The sequence below is a fragment of the Carcharodon carcharias genome, chromosome 14 (assembly GCF_017639515.1).
Source record: "Carcharodon carcharias isolate sCarCar2 chromosome 14, sCarCar2.pri, whole genome shotgun sequence".
Classification (NCBI taxonomy): Eukaryota; Metazoa; Chordata; class Chondrichthyes; order Lamniformes; family Lamnidae; genus Carcharodon; species Carcharodon carcharias.
In genome coordinates, this window is record NC_054480.1 from 53556565 (window position 1) to 53582360 (window position 25796).

A 25796-nucleotide genomic window follows, 5' to 3' on the forward strand; every position below is an offset into this window, starting at 1 on the left:
TGTAGCCCTTGTATTGTCCTCTGGGCTTAGTTAACCAAAAAGCTTTCCTTTAACTGTTTTGGTCTTCTACTGCTTTTTATAATGGACCCAGATATTCTATAGACTTTTATTTCATCCATTGCACTGCCGAAATTGCAACAGAATTTAACAAAGAAACTTGACAGAAGCATATTGTGACTTGAGAACAAGCATTTATTTTTCTTCCTAAACATGATTTGAAAGTTCATGTGAGAATGAGCATGCAAAATCTAACATCATCATACTGTCAGGAAAGCTCTGTTCACATTGAAATTAATGCCATAGCTGTGTTGAGAGTTGAATGCTCTAAGTAATGTGAAGACATCACCATTGCCCAGAAATCCTCAATAGAGATATGTATTTCTAATTTATGAGAAGGGAATATGTGCTTTTGGTATTTGACAGGTTTATTTTAAAATGCTGAAACTTTTCACTGTTTTCTTGCAATTGCTGTGATTTGTAGGTTGAACAGGGTTACATGTACTGTTGTGAATTTTCCGGCCTTCCTGTTGGCATAACAATAATGAGTTAGACAGGGCTATGAATTGAAGTAAAAGCAAAACACGGGAGATATTGGATGTCTGAAGTAAAAGCAGAAAAACCTCCACATTTGTGAAAAGAATTAACGTTTCAGGGCAATGACCTTTTATTGGTTCTGATAAAAGGTCAATGGCCTGAAATATTAACTTCGTTTCTCCACAGATGCTGCCTGATCTGCTGAGTATTTCCAGCATTTCCTGCTACAAAGAATAGAAAGTTGTGGGTGTTACTATTGTTATGTGAGTAAAATATATGCATAGACACAATGTAACTGATTTCCTTTGGCTTGGTTTTAGAGATTAGCTATGTTCTTTTCTAAATCCGATCAAAAAGAGGTGCTGAGCTTTTGTTTTCTGATATCGCACAGAACTTAGTTTTGCCCTTGGCACATTGGCATTAACAATTTGTACTTAATAATCTCAACCCCATAGAATTTGAGTGAGATCTGCTGCACCACCACAGTATATACAATTTTAGGTCAATGAGCTAAATTCTTTATTCTTCGTGAGAAGATTTTCAGGATAGTTCATTTACCTTCTAGAGGAAAACATAGAAACGGAGCAGGAGTAGGCCATTTGGCCCTTTGAGCCTGCTCCGCCATTCAGTAAGATCATGGCTGATCCTCTATCTCAATGCCATATTCCTGCTTTCTCTCCATACCCTTTGATGCCCCCAATACCCAAAAACTTATTAATTTCTTTCTTGAATATACTCAGTGACCCGGCCTCCACAGCCTTCTGTGGTAAAGAATTCCACAGGTTGACCACCTGGGTGAAGACATTTTTCCTCATCTCAGTCCTAAATGGCCTGCCCCGTATCCTGAGACTGTGGCCCGTGGTTCTAGACTCATCAACCAGGGGAAACATCCTCCCTGCATCCAGTCTGTCTAGCTTTGTTAGAATTTTACATGTTTCAATCAGATCCCCTCTCATTCTTCTAAACTCTCGTGAATACAGGCCCACTTGAACCAATCTCTTCTCATACGACAGTCCTGCTATCCCCGGCATCAGCCTAGTGAACCTTCACTGCACTCCATCTGTGGCAAGTATATCCTTTCTTAGGTAGGGAGACCAAATCTGCATGCAATACTCCAGGTGCGGTCTCACCAAGGCCCTGTATAATTGCAGTAAGACATCCCTACTTCTGAACTCAAATCCTCTTGCAACGAAGGCCAACATACCATTTGCCTTTCTAATTGCTCACTGCACCTGCCTGTGTACTTTCATTGACTGGTGCAGAAGGACACCCAGATCCCTTTGTACATCCATATTTCCCAATGTATCACCATTTAAAAAATACTCTGCCTTTCTGTTTTTCACACCAAAGCGTATCACTTCACACTTCCCCACATTATACTACATCTGCCATGTGTTTGCCCACACACACAACTTGTCTAAATCACCCTGAAGCCTCCTTGCATCCTCCCCAAAACTCACAACCTGCCCAGTTTTGTGTCCTCAGCAAACTTGGAAATATTGCATTTGGTTCCCTCATCCAAGTCATTTATATATATCGTGAATAACTGGAGCCCAAGCACTGATCCCTGCGGTACACCACTCGTTACTGCCTGCCACCTGGAAAAGGACCCATTTATTCCCACTCTCTGTTTCTGGTCTGTCAACCAATTCTCAATCCATGCCAGTATATTACCCCCATTCCCATGTGCTTTAATTTTGTCCACTAGCCTCTTATGTGGGACCTTATCAAAAGCCTTCTTAAAATCCCAATACTCCACACCCATTGGTTCTCCCTTATCTATTCTACTAGTTATATCTTCAAAAAACTCCAGCAGATTGGTTAAGCATGATTTCCCTTTCATAAACCCAGGCTGACTTTGTCGAACCCTGTTAATGCTTTCCAAGTGTTCTATTACCATGTCTTTTAGGGGGAGGTGGTGGTATAGTGGTATTGTCACTGGACTGGTAATCCAGAGACCCGGGCTAATGCTCTGGGGACCCAGGTTCGAATTTGAATTCAATAAATATTTGGTATTAAAAGTCTAATGATGACCATGAAACCATTGTCGATTGTTGTAAAAACCCCATCTGGTTCACTAATGTCCTTTAGCGAAGGAAATCTGCTGTCCTTGCCTGGTCTGGCCTACATGTGGCTCCAGACCCACAGCAATGTGGTTGACTCTTAAAAATACCCTCTGAACAAGGGCAATAAATGCTGGCCTAGCCAGTGATGCCCACATCCTATGAACGAATTAAAATAAAATAGATTCTAGCATTTCCCCACTACTAATGTTAGGCTAACTGGTCTGTATATGTGTCTGTGTATATGTATGTATCCAGGAAGATATGTATGTGTACTGGAGAATATACAATTCCCAACATAATAGTTCTCAGGAAAGTTTTTTTTTCTAAACAAATTTATGGTCAGTGTTTTGTGTCTGAAAAAATCTCAAAGGAATTAGTGAATACAGAATTTGTTACACTGGTGAGGAAACCTTAACACAGTAATTCACATGTGACTTTGTCAATCATAAATTAGACTTTCCTCATTCAATTATTAAAATGTGTATGATATGAATATAGTTATTAAATTGCTTAATTGTTACATTCATAGCAAGGCAGCGTCATCTGCCGTACCAAATACATTATAAAATTTACCTTTTGATAATGATAAGCATTTTCCTTTTTCAGACTGAAACGGATGTTACGATTGCTCAGAATGGTCCTACTCTCGGAAAACACTTGCAGAACTCAGTTCAAAATGAGAGTGTTGCTGGTATGTATGAACCATTCAAGAGGTAAATCTTGAGTTAAGATGAACACACCCTTTGTACCATTACTCTCCATGTTCCAGGTTTTTGACATTGAAACTGATTCTGTAGAATGCCAAATTTAGAACAAACCTGTCCTGAGGCCTGGTAACATTAAATTAACATACAGAAAATTTTCATTTGAATTTGTAGTTTTTACAATACATCTTTCTTGTCAGAAACTTCAGATGGCTTGAAGCTCAGGAACCAATTTTATGCATTCGCATGATATCAGATCGCAGCTCACTGTATAAGGGTAGCCATTATCCCACAGGGTGGCTTTGATGTTATTGATGCCTTATTCCAACATCAAGCTTGCATGGCGAGCAAATGGCTCAAACTCATGAATGAGTTTAAGACAGCCATTTTGGGCCCTGAAAAGTACCCAGCCTAACTCGGATTACTCTGGAAGGGTAAGGTGTCTCAAAAATTTGAGCAACAGGTGAAGCTAGCTGTTGCACGCTGTTACTATGCAGTAGTAACAAGAGTGGTATTCTCTACTAACAAGATGCTGCCATCAAGCCAAAAAGACATCCTGCTATCACACAAATAAGTAATGTGGTATCTGAATTTCAGTGCTGGTGTGATGCCAGGTATATAGGCCATATATCCCAATGACTGGCGAACAATATCAAACAGCGTGTCCCTTCAGCTGTTCACAACAGGTGAAGTACAGATCACACCCAACCAACCCATGCTTGCAAACTCAAAACAGTGTCCAACTTTAGCTATGATTCTGTGATTGGACATTACTTGCTAAACAACCCTGATTGTGCTAAAATAACACTGAAAACCAATTTAAGATTATCAGTCGGGCTCACAATGTGGCTCACTTATGCATGGTAGAAGCCACATATATTCACACACAGGGCCCTGTCCTTTGCAGACAGGAGGACCACAGAATCACAGAATTGTTATGGTGTAGAAAGAGGCCATTCAGCCCATCGTGTCTGCAACAGCTCTCTGAGCATTTTAGCTTAGTGCCAATCTCCTTTTCCCCGTAACCCTACACATTGTTTCTATTTAACCATCCAATGCCTTCTTGAATGCCTCAATTGAACCCGCCTCCACCATACTTCCAGGCAGTGCATTCCAAACCCTAACTACTTGCTGCGTGAAAATGTTTTCCTCACCTCATATTTGCTTCTTTTGGAAACAGAAAAAAACCCAGAAAAACAATGGACCATGTCGACTCATCATGCCATTTCCAACTAAACAAAAACTTGGGGGACCATCATTCTCTGGTTCATTCCCCATGGCAATACATTGACCAATCAGAGTCCACTTGCCAACCAATCCGCGCTCTCTTCTCATGCAAAATAAATTGTTGTTCCCTTTGCTGTTGGTTTATCTTGCGTAGCTATCCTGATGAGTGCAAAACGAAAAGCTTTGAAAGCTTCAGTAGTGTAGAGGTTTTGTCCATAAGCCATAAGATGTAGGAGTAGAAGTAAGCCATTCGCCCATCATGTCTGCTTCATCATTCACAGATCATGGCTGATCTGATAATCCTTAACTCCACTTAACTGCCTTTTCCCCATAATCCTTGATTCCCTCATTGATTAAAAATGTCTCTCTCTCAGCCTTGAATATACTTAACAACCCAGCCTCTACAGCCCTCTGCGGTAAAGAATTCCACAGATTGACTACCCTCTGAGAGATGAAACTGCTCCTCATCTCTGTCTTAAACGGGTGACCCCTTACTCTGAGATTATGCCCTCTGGTCCTAGGCTCTCCCACAAGGGGAAACAACCTCTCAGCATCTACCCTGTCATGCCCCCTAAGAATCTTTTCTGTTTCAATAAGGTCACATCTTATCCTTCTAAGCTCCAATGAGTACAGGCCCAACCTACTCAACCTCTCCTCATAAGAAAATCCCTCCATACCCGTGATCAACCTAGTGAGCCTTCTCTGGACTGCCTCCAATGCCAGTTTATCTTTCCTTAGATAAGGGGACCAAAACTGTTCACAGTATTTTAGTTGTGGTCTAACTAGTGCCTTGTGTAATTTTAGCAAGACTCCCCTATTTTTATGCTCCATTCTCTTTGAAATAAAGGCCAACATTCCATTTGCCTTACCCATTACCTGCTGAACTTATATACTTGCTTTTTGTGATTCATGCATGAGGATCCCCAAATCCATTTGTGCAGTTCTGCTTGTTAATTTAGCTCCTATCTGTTTAAATTCTTTCAGCAGAACCTCCTTTCTATTCCAATCAATGTCGTTGGTACCAACGTGAATGACGACAACTGGATCCCTCCCCTCCCACTCCAAGTTCCTCTCTAGCCCTGAGGAGATGTCCGTAACCTTGGCGCTGGGCAGGCAACTCAGCCCTCAGGACTCTCACTCATGGCTGCAGAGAACAGTATCCATCCCCCTAATTATATTGTCCCCTACCACTACTACCTTTCTATTTCCTCCCCCCACTTGAATGGATCCCTCTACCACGGTGCAGTGGTCAAGTTCGCCCATCCTTCCTGCAGTCCTTGCTCTTGTCCACACAGCTTGCAAGAACCTTGTAACTGTAATACACTTACAGGGGCCGAGGCTCCTCGAACGCTATCCCCAGGTCCCCATACCTGCCTCACCTGCAGTCACACTCTCTGGCCCCTGATCACAGACCAAATTTGAATTACCTAATCTGAGGGGTGTGAGCACCTCCTGGAATAAACTGTCCAGGTAACTTCTCTCACTCCCTAATGTGGCGCAATATCTGCAGCTCGGACTCCAGCTCCTCAACTTGGATCCGAAGTTCCTCGAGCTGCAAACAATTATAGATGTGTTCGCTCTGGATCATCTTGCTGTCCAGCAGCTCTCATATGCTGCAGCAGCAACACATCAGCTAGCCTGCCATCACTTATCATTTTTTAATATAATTTACTAATTAATTAGTCTAGTACCTCTGCTCTTTACACTTTATTGAAAATAATGTTTACACTAGTATCGATCTTATACTTAACAAGCTACTTTTAAGAAAAGAAGAGAAAAAAGACTAGAGACCTAAACATAAACTAACGACCTTACTTTTACTTTAAAGAATAGAAATACTCACTAATCCTACTCACCAATCTGCTGCTTTCTCTGCCCTCACATCATGTTGTGGTTTGTGATGTCACTCTGCCACTGGTCTCACAGCAGGTAGGCCTCTCAATCCACGCCTTTTATCCTCTCCCACTCATCTCTTGCTCAAAATATACCATTTTGAGCCCAACAACTGCATGCACTCACTCCGAGGACTAATAATCCAGAGACCCAGCGTAATGCTCTCGGGGCCCGGGTTCGAATTCTACCACAGCAGATGGCGAAATTTGAATTCAATAAAAATTCTGGAATTGGAAGTCTGACGATGACCATGAAACTATTGTTGATTGTTGTAAAAACCCACCTGGTTCATTAATCCCCTTTAGGGAAAGAAATCTGCTGTCCTTACCTGGTCTGGCCTACCTGTGACTCCAGACCCCCACAGCAATGTGGTTGACTCTTAAATGCCCTCTGAAATGGCCTAGCAAGCCACTCAGCTGTCAATGTGGGTGTACCTACATCACATGGACTGCAATGGTTCAAGAAGGCAAATCACCACCATCTTTTCGAGGGCAATTAGGGATGGGCAGTAAATGCTGGCCTAGCCAGCAATGCTCACATCCCATGAACAAATAAAAAAAGGCTGTTTTTTCAGTAATACTCAAGTTCTGTACTACCAAATAACAATTTTATGATACTTGTAGTATTATGCACACATCTCAATCCACCCAAGGAAGAACATGTTTTCAATTCTGATGCCTGCTGCAACATTGAAGAAGCCATTAATCTATCTTTACACACACAGGTTAGTTGGGATCAAAATTAAAAGCTCGATTTTTTTTTAACTCTAGGCTGGTTTTAGGTGTGTGAATAGTGGTGTGAGTTAGAAAATCACACATTTCTCTAGAAGTGAGACCTGGGGCATTATAACTCCAGGGTTGACTTAAATCCCGCCAGCCCACCCATTCCGGGTGGGAAGGGACAGAAAATCACGTGGTCTGGATGTCACTCAGCAATAGCAGGTAGATGCCATTTCAGCTGCTGGGGTTGGCCTGAAAGGATCTTGAACTAGAGAAGAAGCATGAGTCCACATTAAGGGAGGCCTCAGTGTTCCTGGTAGGGTCTGGAGCTGCACTTTTGTTTCTCTTGGTGCCACAAGAAAATAATAAAAAGTTTTAAAAACCTGAGCTATTTGATTCTGGCTCATTGGGAAGCTTCCTGCTCAAGCCACCAAGTTAAAATACAGTCAGATGCTGATGATGCGATTGGCATGTGTAAAAACAAAATGACCCTTCTAGAATTGGACACGTGTCCTTGTTACCCGCTCAGTTAAAATTGGGAACAGTCAGTTAAGTAACCTGGATGACTTTAATTAGTTTCTACTGGACAGCAAAGATTAAAATCACTCCACCTAGAAATCTCACACTGAATTGATTTACTCAGATATTTATTTTGGATGAGATGTTAAATTGAGGCCTGGTCTGCCCTGCCCTATCAGGCGGACATAAAAGATCCTGCAGCACTATTTTGGAGAAGAGCAGGGGAATTACCTCCAGTGTCTTGATATATTGATCGCTCAATCAGCATCACAAAAACAGCTTATCTGGTCATTATCACATTGATATTTGTAGGACTTTGATGTATGCAAATTGACTGCTATGTTTCTTACATTAAAACAGTGACTACACTTCAAAAGCACTTCATTGGCTGTAAAGTGCTTTGAGACCACCAGCACTTATGAAAGACACTATATAAATGCAGAGGTTTTTTTTATACGAGTAAAGCATATTGCTGTTCCAACCTTGTCACTCCCGACGTTATGATATCAGAATAACTAATTTCACTATTTATATATATATATTCCTCTTTAGTGCAATTATTGCTGCATGTGATATCTATGGCTGGGGTTTTCTGGCCCTGTTGCAGGCGAGGCGGTGCCCCAGCTAGAAGTCCATTGACTTGTGGTGGGACCGGATGATCCCGGTGGCGGGCCGGTGTGGAAAATCCCGCCTTATGTTTTGCTGCAAGTTTTGATGACCTCCAGGAGTGGATTTTAACTGTTCCAACTGAATTTATGCTCTGAATAATTTTCCTTTTTGGTGAAATCACACCAGTGGGAACGGTTAAAGTGAACTACAGTATCTAAAATCTTAATTGTCACCTGCCTAAGAGAGATAATATTTGCAGAGCATTTGGGTGAAGGGGTTAATTTATAATCATATTAAAATTGATAGACGCACAAGCTTCTGCCCCTACTCCACTCACTACACTACCTTATGGTCACATCAAGTTGGGTCAATGTTGTCTTAAACATTAAATTATTTTTAGTGGTAATGGTGCCATTTTATTTAATATTGAAAACTTTTTAATGATGAATTGAGTTTGTGAATATACATTTTGCAAATCCTGTGTGTTTCTGTCATCGTGCACAATGATGGCTTGAATCATCTCGTATGGGAAGCAGTGAACAACTTAAGTCACTGATGTGCCTCAGGACCCTGAGGAGGTCCTGACACATGTACATGCATGGCATTTACCCTGCAAGTTTAAACATTCGATTGCTGGTTTTACCCTGTCCAGGCTGCAGTCCATTCCCTACAACAGTGGGATCAGATGGCCAGAATCATGCAGACTTGGGCTCTTTGCCCCGTTTTACGCAGATTTACTTAGAGACTTTCCTATAAGGCATAAAGTCTGCTGAGGAGCACAACTTGAAGTAACTCAGCTGGAGTGTCAAAGCCTGCAGCACTGCAGCACTCATGACGATGCTCACCCCACCTCCCCTGACGATGCTCACCAACCCCTCCCGATGATGCTCACCAACTCCTCCTGACGATGTTCACCAACCCCCCCGACAATGTTCACCAACCCCACCCCCGGTGATGTTCACCAACACCCCCGGTGATGTTCACCAACCCCTCCCAGACGATGTTCACCAACGCCACCAATCCTTGACGATGCTCGGTCCATCCCAAAAAACATTAAGTGTGGAGTTGCAAGTAACTATTCTCCATGAACAGTTTGTTTATGTGCACAACCAGAGAAGTACTGGTTGTTATTCTGAGACATATGCATCTACTCTCGAGTTCACTCGATAATTTTGATATAATACCACAGCAGAAGTAATTAGACAAAAGGAATAAAAAATTAATTTGTTACCATGAAATTTTTTGAAGCAGACCAGTAAACATGTATTGGTGCTGATTGAAATAGAAGTAGTAAAACCCAAATCTCCACAGCTTATTGATGAGCAGGAAATATTTTTCATTCTTAAAGAGGACAGAATCTTCAGCCCTCTCGAGTGGCATGATTGAAGGATGGCAATTAATCAGGCAGGAGGGTGGTGAGTGAGCACCTTACCAGTTTCCTAGGCTTGGCCTAAATAGCCAAGTGGTTATGGTACTGGTCTTGCAACCCCCAGATCAAGAGTTCAAATCTCACAATGGCAAACTATGAAACAATGTAACTTCATCTGAAACAGATGGAAACAGGTTTGTACTCGAAAGAGTTACCAGTTTCCTGCCTCTCAACCTAATTAAATCCAGGGTGGGAAGGCCCATGGTCAGCCTTCACAGCTGCTGCCAATTGAATTCCTTAAGTGGACAATTAATGACCACTTAAGGACCTCACCCTGCTGTTATTAGTCCTGCTACGGTTGGGCCTGTCGCCATGTGGGAAGCACAGAAAGTAATGCTGTGCAGGCTGCTTGCTGTCTTCCAGGGGGCGGGAATAGGCGTTTACCCCTCAAAGGCATTCAATGCCTGATCGAGGGCCCGCTGAGAGCCACCCCCCTGCCCTTGCTGCTGACACCCCTACATCCCCTATCCATTGACCCCCACCCCACAAAACCCTTTCCGCGTTATTTACATGTGGCTTGTGTCACTGCACGACCGTGGGCCTCTGGTGACTGTTGTTCCAGCAGCAGCCACGGCTTCCACCTGTAACGCTGCTGAAGAGCTGCTGGACTCTAATTGGCCTGCAGCTCCCTGTCGGCTTGACCTCTGCTGGGGACCCTGATCCTGGGGAGTGGCCTGCTGTGGTGGCCACTCAAGTGCCTGATTGGCTCATGGTTCAGTAGGCCTCTCGCCGGCTCTGCAGCCGGCAGGCAAGACCCCTGTCGCCTCCAAGATTCCGCTCATAGTCAGTCCAAGCGGAGAAATTGAGTCTAATTCTGACTTGTAGTACTAGTTCTCCACCAATAAATGGCTCTAGTGCACTTTGTAAACAAGTACAGAACTGTTTACAAAGGAAACCAAAATCATTCCTGCATTGCCAATAACCCTCTTAGACTAGTGTTGGAAAGAGGTAATTAAATAATCAGAATTACTTACATCTGAATTGTTTCATTAGGCAAAATTGATTCTGGTTAATTGAAACACCAACTTGCTATATAACCAATGAGCTGAAAGACTGAATGGCTTGTAGGAAAGCCTGCTCTATTGTAGGCCACAGCTGAACATAAAGTAAAGATAGACATTTAAATATTATTAAATAGAGTTTAAACCCAGAGAATGCCATTTTGCTACATAGGTATTGGTGACATTTTTGGTAGCTGTAAAACAAATATGAATCCCCAGATAACTTCAAGTTATGTTTTCTCTTGGATTAGTAATGCAAACACTGAAGAAATACACCCAGCGTTAGTGAATTACCAGGATGTTGCTGTTTAAAGATTATTTTGTGGAGTAATTGGCATTCCGCCATGGGTTGACACCCAAAGTTCAAGTATATATATCAGATAGTTTTGTGTAGTGGAAGGAAGTTGAGACCAGTTTTCTGCTGTTGCTATAGCAGTTCTCATGTAGGAATACTTTTAACAATTAAAAAGTCATTATAAATAAAAGGCAGAGTTCATAAGTTAACCTGAATTGAAAACATTAATTATTTAAAGTTGACTACTTCAGTCCTGTGTTTTGAGGTGGGTGAGTCATGCAGAAAGGAAACCCTTCCTGATCTGGCACATGATAACACCATTAAAATACTGACCCTGAATACAGATTCGTTTTACACTGCATTTGAAACCATGATAGCCAAGTTATTCTATTTAACATATGTTACTTGATAAGTTAAATTTGTGCTGCTGAAGCAATTAAATATCCAAGCTAGAGCACAATATGTATCATATATCTTTCTATTCAGATTAATGAGAGAAAAAGAAACAAATATAGATTATAATCTAGCATCACTTGGCATGGCAGGTTATATTACAATATTAAAAAATGTAATATTTTAATATTTTTATCCTCATGTTTAAATTCCTTCCTGCTCTTGCCCTACCCTATTCTCAACCTCTACAACTCACTCCAGAATACTGTTCCTTCGAGTCTAGTCTCTTAAACACTCTTGTGCTTTACCCTGCTATTGGAAGCTGTGCCTTCAGCCTTCTAATCCCCGTGGGTTGGAATTTCCTTCATCTCCTGAAACAAAAACAGAAAATGCTGGAAGAACTCAGCAGGTCTGGGAGCATCTGTGGAGAGAGAAACAGAGTTAATGTTTTGAGTCCGTATGACCTGAAGAAGGGTTATTTCCAGAGCATTTCCCAGGGTACCTGGATTACTAGTCTAGTAGCAATGCCACTATGCCACCGCCTCCCACTACATGTTGACCAAGAGTAGACTCATGGGGCAGTATTTAGCTGGGTTGGATTTGTCCTGCTTTTTGTGTATAGGACTGGGTAATTTCCCACATCGCTGGGTAGATACCAGTGTTGTAGCAGTACTGGAAAAGAATGAGAGGTGATCTTATTGAAACATATAAGATCCTGAAGGGTGTTGACATGTGAATGCTGAGAGGCTGTTTCCCCTTATCGGTGGCTCTAGAATGAGGGGACACAGCTTAAAACGAAGGGGTCTCCCATTCAAGATGGAGAAGAGGAGAATTTTTTTTCTCTGAGGGTCATTGATCTGTAGAGGTCTCTTCCCCAGATAGCAGTGGAGGCAGGTTCATTGAATATTTTTAAGGCTGAATTCTTTTGAAGGGTCATGAGGACTCGAAAAGGCCAATTCTTTTCTTCTCTGCCGACGCTGCCAGACCTGCTGAGTTTTTCCAGGTAATTCTGTTTTTGTTTAAGACAAATTCTTGATTGATAAGGGAGTCAAGGGGTATAGGGGTAGACGGGAAAGCAGAGTTGAGACCATAATCAGATCTGATCAAATGACGGAGCCGGCTTGAGAGGCTGAATGGCCTACTCCTCTTAATTTGTATTGTTCTCCTTTTATGACCCTTCTTAAAATCCACCTTTGACCAAGCATTTATCACTTCTAATGTTTGACATGGCATTCATTTGCATCTGATTCTGACTCTATGAAGCTCACAAGAATGGTAAACAGTAAGCAGGATAGAGCTTTGTGAAACTGATGCTTTCACCTCTGGTTTGTGCCCTAATGTTGTGCATAGCAAAGTCCAATCTCTAGGTCACGGCTTGGATTCATGTCTAAATTTTCTGTTGATCGGAGTGGATCTCATTCAATCCAGGGTGCTGTAGTCACACATGTTATCAATTAACTTTGATGTACAGGCACCAGCTTTGTCACCCAGCGGAGCTGTATTCCATAGATCACATTTAGACTTACTGAAACAATCCAATGATTGTTCATTAATGGAAAATATACAAAAATCACTGCTGATGGTGAGGCCTAAACATGTTTTTACTTATTTAACACAACCATAGCTGTTTCACATATATGACAGAATAATTAACAAGTGGTGAGTTACAGTACATCAAGTACACCATTGCAAAGTGTTCTGTTTTACTGAACATTCTCACTAAAATGTGAAAAGAATTATTAAATCTCAGTAACATTTTATAACTGTTTTAACTGGGTGCATGAATGGAATGAGATGTTGTTCCCTTGTGCTGCATATTTTTAACACTACACATCTCACAAAGGCAGCCAATTTTGAAATCAGCGTGTGACAGATTTTCCTATACAATCAAACTGTCATCGTAGAAAATCAAATGAAAAGTCTGAAACTATGATCATCTGTGGATAGTGAAATGGCCAAGTACTTGGGTACCTCCTTGTCACTGAGCAGGAGTGAGGCAGGATTGAGAAAGTTGCATAAAACAAACTGCATATATACATCTCGTTACTTCTATTTCTTTTTATTCTCTACTATTTGCTTTCTTTTTCATCATTCTGTCTCTGCATTCTTCTTTTGTTCTATCTGAAGATATCTGCAGAATTGATTACCTGATGAGGAAATTGCATTTAAAGTCTGGAAACACCAAAGGTATGTAGTACAAAGGACTATTCTCTTGTGGTTTAACTTCCCTAACTGTACTGGCCACGTCTATCCCTTTATTGTCTTTAACTAATTTCACCATTCAGTCTACTTTGTCTTTTTGATCATTATTAACCCTGTTTTTCATCCCAATTTTTTAAAGATTTTGTGCGCCTCTGGACGTCTTTTCCATCCATTGTATTTCGCTCATGTAAAAGCTTTGTTTGAGCTTAGGTTCTGTTCCCCAACGATGTTTTTTATTTCTGTTATCAAAATGGTTTGTCCCTAACTATTAAATTATCGATTGTCACACTAACTATACCTCAGGAGTTGCATGATCCAATATTAACTGACTCAAGGTTGACAGAATATAAGAAAGTAACAGGTTGAAGTTTGGATTAGCTATGTGATTGGCAGTGATGTTTTCAACTGATTAAAGTGAGAGAAATAAAAGATATAGACCAGCATATAGGGAATGTGCAAGGAAGTACATAATTCACAAATAAAAATGTTCTGTGCAGTGAGGACTAGATTATCAATGAAATAAGTACAACATCACAATTCAAAAGAACAGTAAAATCACAGCCCTCTTCACCTTTATACTATGGTCTTTGTGACAGAGATTCAACCGAAAAATGCAGTTATAAAGATTATCTAGGACTGGATTTTTGCGACTGAGTTGGGTAGCTCGGGTTGGGAAATTAGGGTGGTGGTGCAGGGACAGGTTTCAGTCGGGCCTGCCGACCTCAGAAGCAGAATGTAGTTGGCCACAGGGCAGGCGAGTGTCAAGGTGGGCTGGTTAGAAGACCCATCTTGGTTCTCTGAGACTGAGTCCCTGTTGTTTCAGATAAGCTATCAGGCACTCCAGCCATCACACCTTGCAGCCCCAATACCTCTGCATGGTCATGCAGAAGTAACACCTTTATTCAAAAAGGGAGACAAAAAACATGTCAGTTAGCTTAACATCTGTCATTGGGTAAATGTTAGGAGTCTATTATAAAGGATGTAATAGCAGAGCATTTAAAAATGCATAATATAATCAAGCAGAGTGAGCATGGCTTCATGCCTGACAAATTTGTTAGAATTCTTTGAGGAGGTAACAAGCAGGGGAGGCAGCACGATGAAGACCCAGCACAGAAAGGGGTCTGCGGGCTGCGCATGAGCGACTGGGGGGTGTGGCCTCTGCATCTCTCATTCACAAAGCGAGTTAAAGGCACGTGACTTTGGTTCAAACATTGCTCAGAACGCATGCATCTATTTGCATGTTTCTGAGATGTGGTCTTGTGGTATAAGTGTTTTCTGTTGAGCTTTGACAGTGAAGAAGTGCACTGGGGACTGAAATTATTACATTTTTGGCCTGCATTTTCTTTTCCCAATGATGGTGAATGCTGGGATGTTCACCCCCATTGAGGGCCACAATGGCAATGCAGCTTCTGGTGATCTCACTTGAGCCAATGTCTGGAAATTGTGGCCGTCCTCATTGGGCTCTAGACGAGTGGAATCTACACAATGCATAACATACTACTTCAGCTAGGATTTAGAAAATTCCATGACATGATATTGTTGATGTCAACTGTTAATTGCAGCTTAGTCAAGTTTTGTCACGATCGCTGGAATTTAGAATTTTTCCCCGTGGTCAAGCTCTGATTGCTTTTGATGTCAGTTGAATGCTTTTGGGTGCTTTGAAGATAATTGACAGATGCTAAATGATCACAAATGATGTTGCTTGAGTGCTGTTGATGTCCATTGATGATGAATGATGTCAGTTGACCTCTACTTGAGATGTCAAATGGTGGATAAATGACCACTTTTGAACATGGAGGTTGTCAAATGATGGCTAAATTATTGCTTTTAAACGGAAATGATGTCAAATGATGGCTAAATAATTATAGATGATCACAAATGAGCACAAATGAATGTTGTTGAGCACAATTAATGTCAACTTTCTGGTGGGGCTGCAGCAGATGGTTTATCAATCAATGCAGGCCAGCAGAGGGTTCTTCAAACTCAGTGACAGCTGCAGCCTTTGTTTTAAGTTTGAAGGGCAGGAGATTTAAAAAGACTTCAGATCATGAATGTTATGCAGACCCTATCCATCCTTCAAGAGTGTTTATATCTAATCCATCAATTTCTGACTCCCACGTTGTGGGGTAAGGCTCTTTCAACAGCCAAAATGTGGTCTGCTTGACCTCAGTACTGAGTGCATATAGTCCTGCTGAGTGTGGGTTTCCCTCCTGTGCGAATTATGCGCTGTCCTTTACCCCTAAGTGCAAAAATTGGATCTGGCGGACTTCCGATTCTGGGTCTCATCCGCCATTTTAAATCCACCCCCTATCTTTTAGCAAAAAGTCGCAGTTCTAGCAGTCCTAGAATTTGAAATCCATTACCATGTACAAGCAACCATTACACATCTTTTTTAGCATAAAAGGTAAATATTTTCCATATGGACTGTGCTTATTTTCCAGCTATTACAGAACAACCTTAAGTTCAAATATTAGCTATGATTCATTAGAAAATATCTGTATCTTATGTTATCAAGGTATGAATCATTTAAAAAAAAACAGAAAACACGTACATTTTTATATGCTTTATCTTTTTTAAACTTTATCGTGACTATCATTTTTCTTGAATTAATCACTGTAAGTACATAACTGAAAGACAGAGAAGCTTGACACTCCTCAGCAACTTATACCACTGTTGACTTTTTCCACAAGAGTTCTAAGGAACAAGACACTAATTTCAACAAATAAATTAACATACAATTGAATAAAAGCATCACGTGGCTTGTTTACCTTGTGGGTGTGGAACTCTGATTTATCGTTATTGGTAGGTTTGGTGTGAGGCTCTGTTAAGCCACATAATGCTTGGTAATTGAGCACTGCCGACTAACAATTTGATGGCACGATGCAATGCCATCTGTAAGCATTTGTGTAATTTATAGGAAAAGAGGGCCAATGCAAATAAACTTTAAAAAATACAGGTCAAGTTAGTGAACTAAGAAGGAGGAGATCAAATAGTTCATTAACACGTGGATAATATTTATTCCAGTAATAAGAGTTTTCAGCCTGGACTTTTGCTATTGAGGCGAGCAGCTTGAGGGGGTAAATTTCCCAATCCAGCTCAGTAGAAAGGTCCCTAAATGGTGCACTCTTGGCTCCAGGGGGCTGGGTGCAGGATAGACACTGGAAGCAGACTGAATGTGGGGGTGGACCCTGCATGCCAAATGTGTCTCGGGCACAGTATAAAGGACCCTCCTGTAAGCAGTTCCCACTGTGAGTCAGGAAGCTAATAATGTGCTGCTGAATCATGGAGAAGACATCTGTTACAAGTCAGGTGAGTAATAACTAATAGTTGTCCAACTGGTTATTGACACTGGAAGAGATGGCCCATCCATAGGAAAATATAGAGATTAATGCTGCCTATTGCCCTTGTGTTCTGAAGGAGCACACGATAGTAACCTCAAGGCTGGCAAAGCTTCACTATACCAAGCCATGGAGATGGCAGCATCTTGGCAGCATCAGCAGATCCCAATACTTTGCGTTGACCCAGATTAGCATAATGCCTAAGGGGTCACATGCAGAACCTTTGCCCTTCCACCTACCCTTTCACCACCCATCTATCAGAATCCAGGCATCCAATTGCGCCTTGCCCATTATCCTCACAGCAGCACATTATCATCACAAATGAGTGTGACTCAGAGGGAGCAGGTCAGAAGGGTCTAGTGTGCTTGAGAGCATAACATGCCATGTTGGCGTGACAGGAACATATGCCAGGCCATCCTGCATTCACGAAGCCTGCTCTCCACCAGCCCCCACCCCAAACACCATCAAAATCAGTCAGTTCTGAGCTGGAGAATCAGGTTCCTGCATGTCAGCAGACATAACTTAAGTGTGGCAACGAATGAAGCTAGAAGCCTTACTTACCCATGCCTTACTTACCTCATTGTCATGCCAAAATGTCACAGAGGATGCCAGCTATGAAGGTACGGGAGGCTTGGCGCTCCCCACTTCTGCATCAGGACCTCCAGCTCCTGGCTGAAGAGATGCCGCACAGGGGGAGGATCATATACCCCAGAGGAAGGAGAAATGCATCCAGTGTGAATGAAGAGAGCATGGCAGGAGATTGTATCCACCATGAGTGAAACAGTCAACATCAACTTTCCTGGATTCAATGCTCCAAGAGGTTCCATGACCTACTGCGTGCTGGCAAGGTGAGTTGTTTGCTGGAAGCACACAGAGATCCCACTGATCGATGACATCTGAACGATGCATCTGTTGGAGCAGATCTGGCACAGTTATCCATGCTATAGAAGAGGTATGTGCAGGGCACACATGTAGGTCCAAGCAGTTATGGATTGCCATGGATATGACAACTGTGATCTGTCACTACATGGATGAGCTTTGTCCCAGCTGCCACAATAGAATGGGCTTACATCACTCTTATATTGTATTTGCAGGACAAGAGAGTTCACAACACCAGAGAATTAGTCTGAAATGCTGATGCATCCGTGGGGCTATGGGTGATTCACACTGTCGAGGAGATGGCGATGGAAATAGCAATGGTGCCAGCTGAGCTCATTATCGGTGCTGGAGAATTACCCTTAGCAGAAGGCAAAGACTGTGTTCAAGGCACTTTTGAACATGATGTCAGTTGTGGAAGTGCTGCTGTTAGTGCACCAGGCTAATGAGCTCAGCTGGCACCATTGCTATTTCCATCGCCATCTCCTCGACAGTGTGAATCACCCATAGCCCCACGGATGCATCAGCAGTTCAGACTAATTCTCTGGTGTTGTGAACTCTCTTGTCCTGCAAATACAATATAAGAGTGATGTAAGCCCATTCTATTGTGGCAGCTGGGACAAAGCTCATCCATGTAGTGACAGATCACAGTTGTCATATCCATGACAATCCATAACTGCTTGGACCTACATGCGTGCCTTGCACACACCTCTTCTATAGCATGGATAACTGTGCCAGATCTGCTCCAACAGATGCATCATTCAGATGTCATCGATCAGAGGGATCTCTGTGTGCTAGGCAGGAGGGGACATTGGTCTCAGGGGGAGTTCAAATGGTGGGTTTCATGAAAAGCATTCTGCAAAGGTGGTTGAAGGCATAGCCTGGACCCATGCATGCTCTCAAAATGTCAAGGGCTTACTCCAGTTACCTCTTTTTATGTCTCACACAGATCCCAGGAAGAGATGGCCAAGGATGCAGTCACATCTGACCATCCCACTAGCACAAGTATAGAGTTGGTGGCTCATGGTGATGGGCACCGCACTAGAGTGCAGCAGGCAGTGTCAGAGTCAGAGACATCTGTGAACAGTCCCCCTCGGAAGAGGGAGAGCAATGCTGATGATGCTCCAGTAGGCATTGAGGTAGGCCTTCGGGTGTCACTTTTTGGGGCACAGTACTTGGAGCATTGGCAGCAGATCTGTGGATATAGAGCGGAGTTGCCTGGTGCAATGTGAGCTCACGCACTTTGAGTGGAGGAGTTTATTGAGGTGATGAGGTCGTCCATGTTAGGGAAGGAAAGAGTTAAAGAAGTTCAATTGCTAATTATTAAGTTGTTTAACTAAATAACCATTTGATTGTATAAAAGGGATAACAGCGGAGACTAGTTCTCTTGGTGGAGAGTTTTATGACCAGCTGTAAAATTCTGTCTTGGTTTCCGTCTTCATTTCTAAACAACTATTGGAACTTAGCAGTGGTACAGAGAATGGTTACTGCTTGTAAGTAAAAGATTAGAAATTAAGTTTTCTTTGGAAAAAAGACTTTACTTGGTGTTAACTTTAAAAACAGAGTGGTATGGAGTCACTTAAAAAAAGAGAATGGCTGACTCAAAGTGTAGAGTTTCAGGGTTTGATACCCATCAATGTTTTCTGAGAGTGAACCCGATGAGCAATGGAAGAATGAAGTAACCATTCGACACGGGTTACGTCCTGGCCGAAGAAAAACAGGGAATGGCCTTGGCACTTTCGCTACCATACAAAAGCAAAATAACATACAAAGTATTTTCAGAGTTGGAGCCTGAGCATTTGGACGCAGATGAATGTTTGGAAACATCATTAGATTTTATGGATAAGACCTATCAAAGAGATGATTTATTCAGTGCTTACGAAGCATGATGCAATTTTGACAAATTTGGAAAGTTGGAGAAAGTTCCATAAAAGATTACATAATGGAATTCAGTAGATTATATGCAAGATTGCAAAAGTTCCATCTCGAAATTCCCCAATCGGATTTGGCAGTTAGGTTACTAGACTGTGCCAAAGTATCGAATATGGACAGGCTTCCAGTTCTAATGGGAGTTAAGTTTGCAGAATGGCACACACTACAAACATTTCTTTCTGGCAACGTTCATGGCGCAAATGAGCCGTTTGGCGGTAAGACAGAAAATGGAGGATACAACGTTAACGGAATGGCGAGACCGTTTAGAAACAGGACTCGGGCGTCTGCATGAAATGAGATTTTTAACTAGAAACAATGGGGACAGAAACTGCTTGGACAATTTTTTTAATTATCCATTCATGGGATGTGGGCGTCACTGGCTAGGCAATTAATGGGCATTTATTGTCCACCCCTAATTGCCCTCATTCAGAGAGCATTTAAGAGTCAATCATATTGCTATGGGTCTGGAATCATGTGTAGGCCAGACCAGGTAAGGACAGCAAATTTCCTTCTCTAAAGGACATTAATGAACCAGATGGGTTTTTATGACAATCAGCAGTGGTTTCATGGTCATCATTAGACTTTTAATTCCAGATTTTTATTGAATTCAAGTTCCACCATCTGCCATGGTGGGATTTGAACCTGGGTCCCCAGAGCATTTCCCTGGGTCTCTGGATTACCAGTCCAGTGACAGTGCCACTACATTAAACATGAGACAGAAAACTCAGAAGAAGAAGATGGAGATATTGACCAAAGAGAGGGCATTATATTAGTTACAAGAAGTTTCAGCCCAGTGATGAATGCCTTGATTGCAGAGTCCTTCAACTGTGTGGTGCTAGATAGCGGAAGCACGACTGGAATAGATTGGTTAAAATGCTACCTGGACTCCTTAAATGACAAGGACCAGAATAAGTTTGAAGAATTTGAGAGTTCCACCATTTTAGATTTGGAGATGATAATACCCTAAAATCTTTAAAAGTGTAGTGATTCCCTGTAAGATAGCTGGAATCAATCATTTCATCAGCACGGACTTAGTGTCTAGCGAAATACCATTACTGTTGAACAGACCATCGATGAGGAAAGCGCAAATGAAACTGCATATGGAAAATGACAAGGCCATTGTTTTTGGAAAACCTGTAGATTTACAACTTATGCAATCTGGACAATACTGTATTCCTTTAATGAAACTTTACTTTTCTACTAAGGAGATAAAAGAAGTGTTATTAGCATTATGGGGATAGTAATTTGGAAGACAAAAAGCAAATTGTGTTCAAATTATATCAGCCATTTGCCCACCTTTCTTCACAAAGATTAAAAATTTTGCTTAGGGATGGAGAGTATGCTAAACAATAGATGTTGAAGAACACCTATAAATGGGACAGGGAGATCAAACAGCAACAGTCCAGAGCGTGAAAGAAGGCAGGATAGAGGGTGTAGCTTAATGAGGTCAAGGAATATGGCACAGACTGGTAATGCTACAAGGAGCAGAAGCCCATGCGATCGCGAGGTCTTAGTAGCTTCAAACAAATTAGACGATAAATTAATAAAGGATGCCAAACAGCAAGAACTACATAGTTGGAAAGAATTTGAGGTATATACAGAGGTGCCAGTTAGGGAACAACTAGCTTTGTCTCAAAGATGGATATGCATAGAAAAGGTGCTTCCCTGATGGGACTTATAAAACCACGAGGATTTGAAGAAAAATTGGGTAACCGGCATATAAAAGTAGATTCACCTACGGCAGGCAAGGTCATGCTGAAGATCTTTTTAGCTCTATTAGCTACAAATGCTTGGGAATGTAAGTCCATTGATATTAAAGCTGCATTTTTGCAGGGACACCAACTTCAAAGGGAAGTTTTTCTCCATCCACCAAAAGAAGCATCAAATGCAGAAGGGACTCTCTGGAAGCTAAATAAATTTGTATACGGTTTAAGTAATGCCTCCAGAGTTTGGTATTTCTCAGTGAGGTCAGTTTTGTTAAGGTTGGGCTGTCTTCAGTTGGAAGCAGACCTGGCAGTGTTTTATTGGCACTATGGAGGAGAAACTTTATGATACATGTAGATGACTTTTTGTGCAGTGATAGTAGCGAATTTGAAACCGCTGTCATTAATGTGCTCAGAACGGAGTTTAAAATTGGAAGTCAGGGGTCTGTTGCATTTAAGTACATTGGATTGGAAATCAGGCAGAGTGGATCACGTCCTTTTACAAGAGCAATCTTATTTGGGGAATGTCAATCCCATTGCAATTAGCAGTGGCAGGGCCTCCCAGAAAGGTGCAGCAGTTTCTGAAACAGAAAAAGAGGAACACAGAAGTCTAATTGGGCAACTCAATTGGCTAGGCAAACAAACAAGGCCAGACGTCAGTTTTGATGTTTTAGAATTGAGCACTAAAATGAATGACCCAAGGTTGAAGAAATCATCCGGGCAAACACAACATTGACAAAATTAAAAATGGAGCAGTGTGTTTTGAAATTCCCATCTTTGGGTAATGTTAGAAAATGAAACATTGTATTCAGTGATGCGTCCTATGGATTTTCGAATGCAGGAGGATTTATAATATTTCTCAGGGGGAGAAAGCTAAATGCTGCCCTTTGGCATGGGAATCTAAAAAGATATGAAGAGCTGTAAAAAGTACATTAGCAGCAGACACTCTTACCCTTGTTGAGACGGTAGATATAGCATTCTTTATATCAAAGATACTGACAGAAGTTTTAAATGGAAAAGGCTATTCAGGAATGGTACCTATTGAATGTCTTCTAGATAATAAGTCACTTTGGAAAAATGTTCACTCTATGAAGTGCATTGATGAGAAGAAATTGCAAATTGACATTGCAAGCTTAAAACAGGTGCTCGAGAATAAGGAGATTGCCAAGATCAAATGGATTGATAGCAGCTATCAATTATCTGACTGCTTCACCAAAGGAGGGAGCAAGCTCCAAGAAGTTATTAGCGATCCTCAAAAGAGGATCGCCTTTTTCTTTTTAAAAGAAAAAAATACCAGTTTTATGCAGACCTATCTATACATACGTTTTTTTTTAAGGAGGGGAATAAAGTCAATTTATTGAATGAAAAAATATATATTGATGTTTGTTATTACAATTTTTTTTGTGATTATATAAACTTGAGGGTTACTTTCTTTTAAGAAGAGGGGAATCTGTTGGGGAAGGAAACAGTTAAAGAAGTTCACTTGCTAATTATTAGGTTGTTTAACTAAGTACCCATTTGATTGTATAAAAGGGATAACAGCTGAGACTAGTTCGCTTGGTGGAGAGTTTTATGATCAGCAATAAAACTCTGTCAGAAGGGGCCTGTCTTGGTTTCGGTCTTCATTTCTAAACATCTATTGAAACTTAGCAGTCTGTCTTTCGGGAGCTCGACCTCATGAACTCCAACCATGAGAGAATGGCCAATCTCATGAGATAAATTCAGTATTCAAGAGCAGTGTGATGCCCTGCAAAGGGTGCCATTTTTTACATGGGTTGGGGTAGGAGGTGTAAATTTGTAATGTGTAATTCTAAATAAATATAAATGTGTAAAGCTTGGCTTCCTGGATAAAACAGTCCACACTGTCTTAACTAGTGGTGAGGGCATTACTATTGGCCTTTGTGCTTCAGTTTGTAGTACTGTCACCTCTCAGGCAAATGATTGTGAGTTCAAATCCCAATCCAGAGACTTGGGGTAGATTTTCTGTTTTGGATCAGGACCCCGAAGTTGGGGTCAAAAGCAGATCCTAACCCCTCACTGTTTTGGGAGCAGCCAACCAGCATCGATTTTGGCTGGATTAACCAATTAGTGGCCAGCGGGCACATACACCATCCAATTTATGAGGCCCTCTAGCACAGAAGAGGCTGCAGCCTGCTGTTGCAGGTGAGGGAGAGAGGACGCATCCAACTTGAGGTGACGTCTTAGCACTTTTAAAATAGTTGAAATGAAAAAAGCCACACCTGCTCATTCACAGTTGTGGAGGGGAACCCCACCACAGGCTGGCCTGCGCCAACAGCTATGGCCAGATTAGTGGGAAAGGCCTCAAATTAATCCTGGAATGATGTCCTCCATGGTCTTCCACTAGAAGGTCACCTCCAAGCATCTGCTGTACTCTTGATGCCATATAGGGCCCACAAGCTGACTGACAACAGTTTTCTAATTAGTAATTACCTCTGATACAGTGAACATGTTGAAAAAAATATTTTAAATGCAGCTGCTTTTGTAGCTTTGAACTCTTTGCTGAGGTTTGTCATTTACAGACAAGTCACAACACTGCTTAAAGATTCAAATGCGGAGTCAAACTTTGAAAATGGATACTTCGTGCTCTATTACTTCTAAAGTGAAATATGCTGGCAACTAAATATTTAAGAATTTCTAATCCATTTTTGTGTATGCTTTCCTTGAAAATATATATTTGATACAAAATATATTCAGCATATAATAAAATGTAGTGCTTAATTTAAAATAATTTTAATGCTTCTGTATGGAAACTTCAAATCTAGCGTCTTTCACATCTATAGCTGTGTTCAAGAATTACAACCCAAGCAGTGCATTTCTTGGCAAATGTATGCCATTTTAGATAATGTATGCCATTTTAGATAATGTATTCTGCATCTATTATACAACAGGTTTATTGTAGTCATGAAATGCTGACAAGTCACAAGTTCTGCAGGCTTCTGTCATAGAGCTTGCATTGTGCATTGTGTGATATAGTACTTGTATGGGTTCACTTTCAGACCTTCCCTGGGACACGTCCTACAAAGCCCACATGGTGTCAGCTGCAGTTAGTTGTCATTTGTACTTCCTTTCACTGCAGTCAATTATCATATTACAAGGCACAGAAATGATTATAGTTCTTCTACCAAATCAAGGCCAATGTGAACTGAGTCAGGTAGTTTTCAAATTGTTTAGACTTCACTAATATAGGACCTGCTCTTTGAAAATAATATCAGATCTCATATGTCTAGCTCAGTGTTGAGTTGTAATTGAGAAGTGTGCTTTATGGTGGGTGGCCAAGTAGCAGTAATGGATAAGGGAGATTAGATAAGAATGAGTGAAGCCTTCTGAGGAGCAATAAAATATTGCAAAGGAAAGAAATGGTGATTCAAGTTCCGAGCCGGCAATTCAGTTTTATTCTGGTTGGGGCACCCTTGTGACCACGTCCTCAAAGTGGAGAGAATGTCTTCTGACCAGTGCTTATGTAGTTCATAGCATTGACACTCCATATGGTATATATCTCCAAAGGACGTAATGCTCAAAGCATGTTTGCAAACAATTATTTGGTATGAGAACAAATGTAACTAGCTTTTAAGCACTATTGCATTAGCCTGTAAAAACATTATGGGTTATTTATGAGCAGAGTCAAACATTAGAGATCTTCAGAATGTCACATGGAGTGATATGGAGATTCTCCTGAACCACTGGCATAACTTTGGAACTAGGGAGGAACAGCATAATTAACTAAACAGGGATGTTTATGCTAATTCTTCAGGGTTTCTGCTGAAATTATGGCATGGATTTGGGAGAACCTTTGTGGAAATTCTTCCCACATAACTTGAAGCTGCACATTGAATTACTTGGGGCCTGTAACACAGAAATTGGACATTCCCAACTGGTCTGCATTGTCATTTATATTTCACAGAAACCTCCCCCATCCCATTTCATCTAACTCAATCAGCATATTTTTCTATTCCTTTCTCCCACATATGCTTGTCTAGCTTCCCCTTTAAATACATCTATGCTGTTTGCCTCAGTTACTCCTTATAGGAGTCAGTTCCACATTTTTCCATTGAGTCAAGGAACCAGATTTTTCCATCAGCGGTGGGTATTGGGAGGCAGAACAAATCCCGCCACCATCTTTAGGCTGCCAAGAAGTGTGATCTTCATGGGGTCAGGGTCTGAATTACTTTATAGACAGTCTGCTGCACAATTAGTGGCCGGGGCTGGGGGATGGGCAGGAGTGTAGACGGGACACCAGGGAAGTGGGCCACGTTCCGACCCAAATTGGCAGCCATTGTTGTTGGCAGCAGCATTGTTTTTGCCATCCCATCTCTGTTCTGTCCAAATTTAGGAAAA

At 41.5% G+C, this 25796-nt stretch overlaps 1 protein-coding gene across 5 annotated transcripts in view; it reads left to right on the top strand.

Annotated features, from left to right (window-relative positions):
* The window catches only part of bcas1 (brain enriched myelin associated protein 1), a 160412-nt gene that overhangs the window by 21157 nt on the left and 113459 nt on the right, over positions 1-25796 (top strand). For all 5 annotated transcript variants that reach the window (XM_041205118.1, XM_041205116.1, XM_041205115.1 and 2 more), the window contains exon 3: positions 3207-3291. In XM_041205118.1, the coding sequence (XP_041061052.1) occupies positions 3207-3291 (85 nt within the window). The remainder of the gene's footprint in view (positions 1-3206; positions 3292-25796) is intronic.